Here is an 11,464-nt window from a genome sequence, read left to right on the forward strand (position 1 = left end):
CAAAATTTGAGACTCCTAGCACTTGTAGTTTCTGAGATTTCGTGATGAGTGAGTCAGTCAGTGAATTTTCGCTTTTTATAAATAGATTAGGTACTAAGCGACCATAATTAAAAGGATTCATCTAACAAAGTTACTGAGAAGACCATAAACAAAAGGAATTTCTAAAAAGCTGGCAAAAACGTTAAAACAGTTTTCAATTTTCGCGAAAATAGAAACTGAAAACAAACTCATCTGACTTCAGTCAAAAGCCAGTGCAATGAGGCATCGTGAACAAACTCTATTTGTCTCTGTCTACCGTGCTAGATCATGTAGGAGCGAAAGAGATGACGGACTTCTATAATCTGTCAACAAGTAACGCTAATTGCACACTCGGAACATTGCTACGGTGACCATACTTTCTTGTGTTTCCCAAGATATTCAAAAAAATTTTTTTTCTAGAAATTGTAGTAGAAAGAGGAAACTACATGGTAGATACGATGCCGCTGTCTAAATAAATACCGTATCGTTTCATAAAAAGGTTTCTTAAAAATATACTTATAAACTAAGCTATTAGAAGAAATTCTAGTTCTATTAATTTGTATTAATAGGGTATTTGTTATAGGATAATTCTTACACACTTATTAGTGTTCCACAGCTCAACAAAGATCTCCCAGTTCCTTTCGATATTTCTAATAACCCAAGTGAAAAGTTTGCAACTCCTCGTGACTTTTTAACTCATTCATCTGCTTAAATAACTCTCAAAAGGTAAAATGCAATCCGGAATTTTTCCAAAAACCGAGTCTCGCATCACTGGATATTGAAGTTAACTCTTTACCATCAAAATCTTCAGGCCACCTATTTTTAGCTCTTTCTTTTATCTAACAAAATACAATCCGCCAATTTTCCAAAAGCCTGGCCACCCTAGCAACACTGGTTACTGAATGCAACCCGTTAATTAGACGGTTTATTAGGGATTCAAGTGTTGTTCCGAGGGCGTGTATGGCAAATGTTATTTTTCATGGCAACCTCGCATGTTTTAGGGATCCGCACCTGGACAGACCCTCATAAATTGTTTGCAGATGTGGCTTACGAAATAGGCAAAGAGAATTTAGCCATGTTTCTATAGGTCGCCCGGGAGTTGAGGCCATCAACACAAGCAAAGATTTGTTTCATCCACGAAGACGCGCCCCACCATTTTTCCGCTAATGTACCGATAACACTCATTATCGGTTCACGCTAAATTATCCATGAGTACATACTATTAGCGGCCGGTCGATCTATTCTCATAAATAAAACACTGGATACTCATCTTTCACATTATATTGCCTTAATTTAGATACAAATCATCACTTAGCACAAAAGCGCGCGGAGTCGTCTCCGCGCGTCCCTCTATTCTGACGTTTGAGTCTCGTGTGACATTGACGTATTGTCAATGTCACTATGACAGCATCTCATTGGCTATAACGATACCGCTATTTTAACGTTTTAGATTTTTCATAATTAACAGTTCGGCCTTCCTGCAATTCCTTCGCCCTCGAAGGTCTTCTCTACCCAAGGCACACTTGACGCCTCGTATTGGGATCCGCTGTGCACCTTGCTAGGTCCACTCTGCCATCTCCACCACCATTCGCGCACCACACGCGCGCCCTGCTGCTCCACCACGCGCGCACCGGCTCCGCCCGCGCGTTCTTGCTGCACGCGCGGCACCTGCTGGACTCCTGCTGCGCCGACCGCGCCGCGCACCACGCAGCGCTCGCCGCGCTGGCGCCGCTCGTGACGCGCCGACCCGCCCGGCTGCACCGCCTGCCCGCGCACTCGCTGGTGCGCGACGCGACGCGCCGAGCGCGAGCCCTTGCCGCTGCTGGCGCTGGCCGCGCTGCTGCTGCCCGAAGCGGGCGCGCTGACCGCGCTGCTGCTGCCCGATGCACGCGCGCTGACCGCGCTGCTGCTGCCCGAAGCGGGCGCGCTGACCGCGCTGCTGCCCGAAGCGCTCGCGCTGACCGCGCTGCTGCCCGAAGCGCTCGCGCTGACCGCGATGCTGCCCGAATCGCGCGCGCTGAACGCGCTGCTGCCCGAAGCGCTCGCGCTGAACGCGCTGCTGCCCGAAGCGCTCGCGCTGACCGCGATGCTGCCTGGAGCGCCCGCACCGACCACGCTGCTGTCCGAAGCGCCCGCGCTGACTGCGCTGCTGCGCGAAGCATCAGCGCTAACCGCGCCAAACATAGTTCATGATGTCACACAGACATCCCACACAGAATGACAATATCCACATAGTTTCATGACAATGTCACATGTCCATACTTCATGATGTCTCCCACACAAGGCACGACATCTTCACAATTCCTGATGTCACACAGACATCCCACACAGCTTGTCATGACATGTCTCACATAGCTTGTCATAACATGTTACACACAGCTGGTGGCACCCGGTGGACACGCGGCAGGAGCAGCCGCATGCCGACCGCGCCGCGCGCCACGCCGCACTGCACCGAGCTGGCTGTCGCGCCGCTGCGGCCCGCCGCGCTTGAGCCGCCACCGCCGCCCACGCGCGGGCACCTGCAGCTGGCGCCGCTAGGCGCGCTGCACTCCACGCACCTTTGCACGCTGACTACTTTCGGCTCTGTTGAAACGAGAAATCATCATACAGTACATCTATACACCATCATACAGTACATCTAATGTCATCATCCTAAATGATTTATGGGATTAGTTAGGGTTCTTTGAACATTTTCACTTTAAACCAACACAGATTAGGCCATTCCACATAGCTTGTCATGTCATGCCACATGTTCTCCTCACACAGATATCAGGACATCTCACGCAGAATGACAATGTCCGCCCAGCTTCATGACAATGTCCACTGGTGTATGATCAACAAGTACATCATATACATTATTATTATTATTTTCAAACCATTCCCATAACCACAACATTATCAAAATATTAAGATGAATAACACAACTACATAAATCATCACTGACAACAAAACAATGCAAGTGAAACATATTGATGCTTAACATTGTGTTTGGGTGAACACCAAGTTGCTCCACACACAAATACAACTTTATCAAAACAAACTTCTTGTTATTATCTTAGGTAACAGCACAATTGCAAATACTTCAATGAAGTTACCATCCTCAAAGCATTCACAAGAAATACCCAAGTACTTTAAATAACTTTTTGCTTAAGGCTGCTAGCGGCAGTTAGGAAGTTCTAAAGTCTAGCAGTAGACTGTAGCTAATTAATTATTAAAATCTGTTCACACTCAAGTTAATTGTATGCAATTTCATGCCAATGACAAGAATAAGCACAGTTAAACAACCAAGCCGCAGTGGCACTGCTAGTCTCAGCTCAACCCTTGCAATAAAACATTAATTCAACTCACCAAATATCACAGCTGATTCCTTTTGTATGGCATTTTCACTCACCAAATATCACAGCTGATGCCTTTTGTATTGCATTACCTTCTGTTCAACTCCAAATCACTTATGTGGAGTACCCTTGCTCAGTGTTAAGCTTCACTCAGGTATTGTGCTTGACTGATTTGCTCACCACAGGGCCAACCCGCAGACAGATAGGTCACCATATCTAAAACTCAAGTCAAATCTAAAAATATGCACACACAACATGCTACAACCAGTAACCTTTTTATTAAACAGCTAATAAAATAACCTCAAGATTAAAATCATTTTCACCATGTGGGAAGAATAACCAACAATAATGGCTGGTACACAAGAATACTCTTTAAGTTAAATGTACCACATTCTATATCTTTTTTTTAAATTATAATAATTGGATAAATTTTAATCACCCACACTAATTTTCAATTTTAGTGATACAACCCAAATCACTACTGGCAGCAGAAATTAATTGATAAGTTGGAAAAGTTCAATATTAACATTATCTTAACTCAAAATATAGCATCATGTAACATAATGATAATTATGTTTCACAATAATTGAAGTATCAATCACTATAAGAGTACCAAAAATACACCACATGTTCAACGGCATAACTGGCTGCTTTACTTAATTTCAATTTACAAATTAAGCTATTTAATAGATTTTATCTCATCTTATAGTCATCAACATCAAGAAAGAAACATCATGATACTAAAACTGGTTTACACAACAGGGTCATTCCATCGTTTCGGGTGTTACGTTCGTACACACATATTCAACAATTTCATGTATTTTGAAATAGTATTTTAATAATGTTAGTGCCTTAATCTGTCCGTTTTTAGTTGTTTTATCTTAATAATAAAGTTTGTACAGCTTAGAATGTAGGATAACGAAAATATGAGTCGAAAAGTGTGCGTTTCGGGCGTTACGAGATTTTGCCTCTATGTTCTGACTGTTGCTGCATTTACTCGAAATTTAGCGAATTTTCTTAAGAAATCATACGTTAAACTTACAGGACTTCTAAAGTATGACATTTACAATCCATGTAACATACAATCACTGTTAAATAAAACGTTTTACTATTTTTTTATAATTTTTTTCTTTGTTTCGGGTGTTACAATGGTTCTGTTTCGGGTGTTACGAGTACGAAAATTCAACTCGTTTTATCGATAAAATCGGTGTTTTATTAGTCTCTAGGTACTACAAAATAAGGAGTACAACAAATAAACACAAATAGAGCGAATTCTGGTTTGAAATTAAGAAGCAGCTTTTTTTAAAAAATATACAAAGTTCAAGTTTAATTTTTCCTCAGAATATAGCCTTTTCTATTGTTTTTGGCTTGAAATAGTATTACTTTAATTTCTAATTACGATATTTATTGGAAATGTCAAACATCTACACTTTTTAGCAATACCTTAATTTTAGTGTTAAGTCGACATTTCAAAAAAGTCTTAAATTGAGAAATAAGACTCCTTTTCCGATGCCAGCGCTAGTGGGAGGTCAAAGGACCCTCACAGTAATACTTTTTCACTTCTCCAAGCAATATACACACATTATCGACATATAAATAAAAATGTAATACCCGAAACGTTTCGGGTGTTACAGTTTTTAATCAAGAAAGTAACATACTAAATTAGTATCATGCTCAGATATTAGTTACTATTTGAAATCATTACTACCATGACCTTACTTTTACCAAATATTGTGACCCTAATCCATGTGTAAGGTACAATAATAAAACAAATACCTGTTTTTCTGTTTCGGGTGTTACATCGCCGAAGTAACAAGAAAACACACCTAAAACTTGATGATTATCCATTTTTTTGGGACTATGACGCTATCTACCAATACTATGATAAATACCCTCGAATCATATAGTGGCAAAACGTTTCACAGATTGATAGTTTTTTTAAAATCGTATTACCAAATAATTAGAGATAAAATGATCATTCAGACAGTTGACTTAAATATAGACTTTGAAGACTAATAACTTAAAAATTACTTGTTTCTTTCAGATTTTTTTTGTTGCACATTATAATTTGGAATGTTTACTTTCAAAATTCATCAGATTTAATGCGAAAAGAACATATTTAGTTTTTCACCCTCGGTAACATTTGTCATGGAATGACCCAACACAGACCTTAGCTTCAATTTACTTGAATAAAACTAATTATTAATTCTTCTCCAAAATAATGCCAAGAGGTTACTTGGGCATGATCACCAAACTTATTTAATTTATCTGACCATATTCTATCTATTCTTTGTAGATTTTACATCTCAACAGGTTATTTTTCGCAGAATGTAAACATGAACAAATTAACACCGTTCAATTTAATTTGATTTACTAAAATTGTTTATTAGGCATTGCAATTAAATTGAGCACATACCATAGCTTTCACACACATTCCTGGCATTATCAGTAAGGACTGACAATACCTATAACATTTGATGCATCATTCACTTACATGCATTATTTTGCTCAAAAAGGAAATGTGTTAATATTGTTGCTGTTGGAATAATCGATAATAATAATAAATCGTACCTGCTCTGGGGCCATAGTTAATCAAATTGTTCACCACTTACGTGACCACAAGCCAAGTTACGGAAGGAGTATCTTCATAATTTGCGTCCATCATTTCTCGTACTTAAATACTTTTCTGCATCTCACACCTTTGTCAGCGTGGTTTCCTGGGCATTCTCTCTTCATCATATTCAATTATAACCATAGAATCGTGGGCGTTTTGTGTTAACATTCGTGACAAATAACACGAAACATTGGTCACCTGGAACACTTTGAAATCACGTTACTATCATAGGTTTCAGATCTCACTTCTGAACTATTAGCGGCCGGTCGATCTATTCTCATAAATAAAACACTGGATACTCATCTTTCACATTATATTGCCTTAATTTAGATACAAATCATCACTTAGCACAAAAGCGCGCGGAGTCGTCTCCGCGCGTCCCTCTATTCTGACGTTTGAGTCTCGTGTGACATTGACGTATTGTCAATGTCACTATGACAGCATCTCATTGGCTATAACGATACCGCTATTTTAACGTTTTAGATTTTTCATAATTAACAATACGCACACTACAATAATGACGCTCGGATTGCTCGGATCAAACTCCCCGCACCCCGCGCGACTGAGACCAAAAATTGGTGGGGCGCGTCTTCGTGGATGAACGATCTATATGCTGTTACAAAATAAATAATTATTCGTGCTTACATCGGACGAATGTTGGGAGTCTAGGTACTTTTAACTAGAACTAGGAAGTTTAGAACTAGGCTTTTAAATGGTGCCAATATTGGTGGGAAGTGGGGATGCATACGTTTGAAAGTGCTTGTCGTGGGAGGGTCGATTTTTGTGATGACCAGTGTATCTTACATTTTTTCCACAACAAGGAAGCTCTTGGCCTTCATTTCTCCTTATAGAAAGTGATAATCAGGCCGAAGGTGGAAGCGAGCTTCACCCGGAATCCTCAGCCACCAGAGGAACTGGCTATCTTACCTCCAATTGCCGAAACACAACAATGCAATGCAATTGTTTTTATGACATTGTTATGAAGATGTAAGGCTCAAAATTGTCGAACTACCTATCTAATAAAAGAAAAAGGTCACTGATTGACTGACTCACTCACTCATCACGAAATCTCAGAAACTACATGTACTAGGAGTCTCAAATTTTTCATTCTTAGGTTCCTTTTAGAACGTAGGTGCTAAGACGGGATTTTGCAAAACGCAATTCCTGAAGGGGTAAAAAGGGATCCACGCGTACGAAGTCTCGGGCGGCTGCTAGTTTAAAATATACGGAACCTTTATCTTCACAAAGATATGCTACCGCAAACTCTTTGAATTTTAACCTTTTTTGAGATGCATTTTTCAGAACACGCTAGTCGGTTCATAATGAGTCTGAAACAAAAGTTATAATCCTATGTTTTTGCATAATCCTACAAACAATGACTGTAGATATTTTCCTTTGAGCTATGCTTGTCTGAATAATAAGGTTTCAACTTAATTTGTTTTATTTAAGGCAATGTTTGACATTTTTTGTTTAAAAAGAGAGAGATATTAAAAAAATTGTTGCATTTTTCACCTTGATAGATATAACTACTTAATTAGACTTTTATTAGCATAGAAATCAATAAAAAGTTAGTCAATTGAGTTGGCAAAATTTTGTTACGTTACAATTCAGAATGTAGACTGCTACCAACCGGGCGATGTGGAAATCATTGGGGGAGGCCTATGTTCAGCAGTGGACGTCCTGTTGATTGAATTCAATATACGAAGAAATACAAATTTTTTGGGATCGATCCGATCAGCTCATAAAAATTATGTAAATAAGTGGTGTCGAGTAAACAATTTTACATCGGTACTAGAGTGATCTTTAGGCAATAATACATAAAGCGTTGAGTTTTTCACTGATCGCCATGCATCTATGTAAATTGGACACTGGACAGACTATGAACATTTTTCTTTACTAATCCCTACACTTCGCTGCACTGCGATGTTCTAATAAGAACTTCCAGAACCACTTTTACTATTCATGACTCTGTTGGCACTGGTTGACCGGCGGAACTAGCAAGTTGGAGTTTGGAACTATCCGTGTTCATTAAATATGGAACATTGGTATAGTAAGATAGTAGAGATAATTTAGTTGGACTATAGTTTGACTATGGCTTGTTCGAGCTAAATTATGAGAGGCCACTACTACATTTTGAGAGTTTTCCGACGAAATAATATAATAATATTAATAATACAATAAATCATTTGAATTTCAATTTGAAATCAGAGCCTAGGTCTCTTGCAGAGCTGCACCCTAGACAAAGTGCCCTTTAATTTCGAAATCGCTTCGAGCTTCGCTTGGGAGCTGAAAGAGCTAACAAAAAACGCCAAAGAAAAGATAATTTGGAATTATAACTATCGTGGTTTGAAACTTGTCTAATTCCTGGGCTTAGAAATCACTGTCTTTTGTATTGAAACCTAATTTCAAATTAATGTTGGAAAAAGACGTAATGCATATCTTTTGAAGAAAAAAATTCCAGACTTCTAATACAGTTTTTTTTTTCTTCTTAGGTGTAATTTGATCAATACTATTACTAATATTATAAATGCAAAAGTAACTCTGTCTGTCTGTCTTACTTTCACGCCTAAACCACTGAACCGATTTTGATGAAATTTGGCCTAGAGATAGTTTGAGTCCCGGGAAAGGACATAGGATAGTTTTTATCCCGGTTTTTGAAACAGGGACGCGCGCGATAAAGTTTTTCTATGACAGACAAAATTCCACGTGGGCGAAGCCGCGGGCGGAAAGCATTACACACAGCCACCAACATTTAATCAATTTAACAGATAGCAACAACCCTCATTTATCCTCGACCAATGTCTCATCACAGCACAGCTCAGCAAATAGGGACTCCTCAACGTTTCATTTAAGCCAGTCTTCAGATTCAGTCTCTAGTTGTTGCTTAGACTCCATTCCTTTAATCAACAAAGTTTGAGCTAGACCTAATCCAGAGCCCCTCAGCTAGCCACTTATACCGTCATTTCCAATATTGATGTTGGGACTTACTCTTACAACTATGTGGCAGGTAGACTGCGAAATAAGGATTTGGAGGAGTTGGCTTTGTGAAGAAACTTTTAAAAAAAACTGGCCGTGGTTTAAGAAAGCGGTGCAGGAAGTTTTTTTTTAAGATAATTAATTAGTATTGAACAAATTACTAATACTCCCGTAAACCTTCGGCTAAATTAACACATGCTGCTCGCGTCAGCGATGGCGATGGCGATAGCGATCACTGCGCGTGCTTAGATCGCCGCGACCAATGACAGGACGCGTAGATGTGAACTCATCGCTACAAATTCATACACGACATCAGAATCTGATCGCCATCGCCATCTCGTACAGAGGCTGCACGCATTGGTTTTATCGAACCTTTAACCCCTTATACTAAGCTAAATGGGGCAGAAAAGTTCTTGAGTGGCGACCACGAGCCGGAAGACGTAGCGTGGGCAGGCCTCCCACTAGGTGGACCGACGATCTGGTGAAGGTCGCGGGAGGTGCCTGGATGCGAGCGGCGCAGGACCAAACTTTGTGGAAATCCTTAGGGGAGGCCTTTGTCCAGCATTGTGCGTCTTTCGGCTGAAACGAACGAACTAAGCTAAATATTAGTCAAAGTCAAAGTCAAAGTCAAAATTTCTTTATTTGTTTGGACTAATAAATAGTTCTTACAAATCGTCATTTTGCTCGTATTACTATGCTTGTGTTACGTATGGGTTCACCACAATAATCGAGAGGCGGCTGAGTTCGACCAGCTTTCCTCGGATGTAGGGTCGAGCAGTCTGAAGAGTCAGCCAGTCCGAACCCTTCACCATTCGGCTGTCATGGCTTCATTCATCATCATCATTTCATCCACAGGACGTCCACTACTAAACCTAGGCCCAATGATTTTCAGATTGGCCGGTTGGTAGCTACCTGAATCCACCGCCTACCAACCTTCAAGTCATCTGCTTGTGGGTGGACACATTTACTTTATTTTACACATGTAAAATTTCATTTATAACGTCAGCTTCATCTCACCAATTCAAATCTTAAAAGCCTGATTCGAATATCCAGTTTACATTTGAAGACATGCTGACAGATTTTGCGTAGAGATTTTAGCGGCAATATGATTGTTATTTGTGACTGATTGACGTACGATATTACCAGAACCGAATTCACAGTAAAACGGCTTTTTGGCTATTGCTTTGTATTCATGATATTCTAACACTCATTGTCGTTATCGTGAAAATACCTGGAAATTCTCAGTCAGTTAATAATCTACAATTCCAAAGAACATCGTTTTGCTTTATGTATTTTAAAGGTTAGTTTCTTGGAATAATAAACAATGGAATTGTATCAAAGGTTTAGTAAACATTATTATACTTTGAATAAAAATTGCTCAGAAATTAGCTATTTTGTGAAACAATAGTTTCTTAATTAGTACTGATAATTCTAAACAAATGACACAATTAATTTTAAAAAACTCAAAACAGGTTCAAAAAACTCGCCAAAATCCCCAGACATCGTATAACACAAAATCACAGGCACAAAACACACACACAAACAATAAAAAATACACTCCAGACGGACTCAAAAAAGTTCGACTTTGCAGAGACCTATGACATCGTTTAGCACAAAATCACTGACGCACAACACACACAAACAACAAAAAAATAAACCAGACAAGTTCAAAAAACTCCGACTTTTCAAAGTCCCACGACATCGTTTAGCACAAAAGCCACTGGCGCAAACTGAGGGATGTAAAACAATGGCTATTTGCTAGCCCCAAGTTTCATCCCTTTACACAATATAGCTCTTACCTCATTCATTCGTCTACCCCCTTTGCAGAAAACTTGGTGGTGCTCGCTAAATACGAGTGCGTTTTTTAAATTACCAGTATTTTTGTGACTACTTAAGTACTAATCCGAAGTCCAAGGATGATAAATTATATTCTTTACAAACTATTTACTGGCTTAATATAATTTAAAATAGTGTCAATTTATTAGGGAAACTCCTCAAGTGATCACAACTTTAGGTCGTGTCGAGTCGAAGTAGCGACCTCAAGTAGGCAGACCGACACAGTTTACCAAAAGAACAAATATCTTCACTAAAAATTCAATATTTTAGTAAACTATAAACTATTTAGACTAAATATTAATATGTTAGTTCTTTCAAAGCAATTGATAGTCTACCTAATGCAACATACTACTAACAATCAGACAAACAGAGTCACTGTTGTGTAATAATGTTTGTAATTTTAAATTGTATTATTCTAAAGTTTCATTCAGATATAAATTACAGTAATTTCGTAACATGATGAAAACCAAACAGAAATTGAAATTCGCAGCCTTATCTATGGTATATCCTATCAAAGGCCGCGATGCATTAAGAGATACTCGGTCTCATAGACAATAGAGCATTGTTGTCGATGCCGTTCAGCGATCATTTGTTGTGGTCTCTAATTAATTCTCATTAGACAATTGCTCTACAGAGGGATCGACCTTTCGGATGATGAATGATCGTAGATGATAAACAAGTATTT

The 11,464-nt window shown here is 39.2% G+C and overlaps 1 protein-coding gene across 2 annotated transcripts; it reads right to left on the reverse strand.

Moving 5' to 3' along the window:
- Nucleotides 1-1,294: 1,294 nt before the first annotated feature.
- Nucleotides 1,295-4,694, reverse strand: LOC135083250 (merozoite surface protein 2-like). 2 transcript variants are annotated; one of them, XM_063977986.1, is made up of 2 exons: nucleotides 3,410-4,694; nucleotides 1,295-2,601 (listed from the first exon to the last, which is right to left on the reverse strand). In XM_063977986.1, exon 2 carries the CDS (start codon nucleotides 2,200-2,202, stop codon nucleotides 1,480-1,482), a length of 723 nt encoding a protein of 240 aa, XP_063834056.1. In that variant the 5' UTR covers nucleotides 2,203-2,601; nucleotides 3,410-4,694; the 3' UTR covers nucleotides 1,295-1,479. The 2 variants fall into 2 exon arrangements, with proteins under 2 accessions (XP_063834056.1, XP_063834055.1); XM_063977985.1 differs by having other exon boundaries at nucleotides 3,367-4,694.
- Between the last annotated feature and the right edge of the window lie 6,770 nt (nucleotides 4,695-11,464).

The sequence above is a fragment of the Ostrinia nubilalis genome, chromosome 23, assembly GCF_963855985.1.
Source record: "Ostrinia nubilalis chromosome 23, ilOstNubi1.1, whole genome shotgun sequence".
NCBI classification, from domain to species: Eukaryota; Metazoa; Arthropoda; class Insecta; order Lepidoptera; family Crambidae; genus Ostrinia; species Ostrinia nubilalis.

Excerpts from the sequence above, each read along its gene's own strand:
- LOC135083250 (XM_063977986.1), bottom strand. The coding sequence starts at position 2,202 with ATGTTTGGCGCGGTTAGCGCTGATGCTTCGCGCAGCAGCGCAGTCAGC.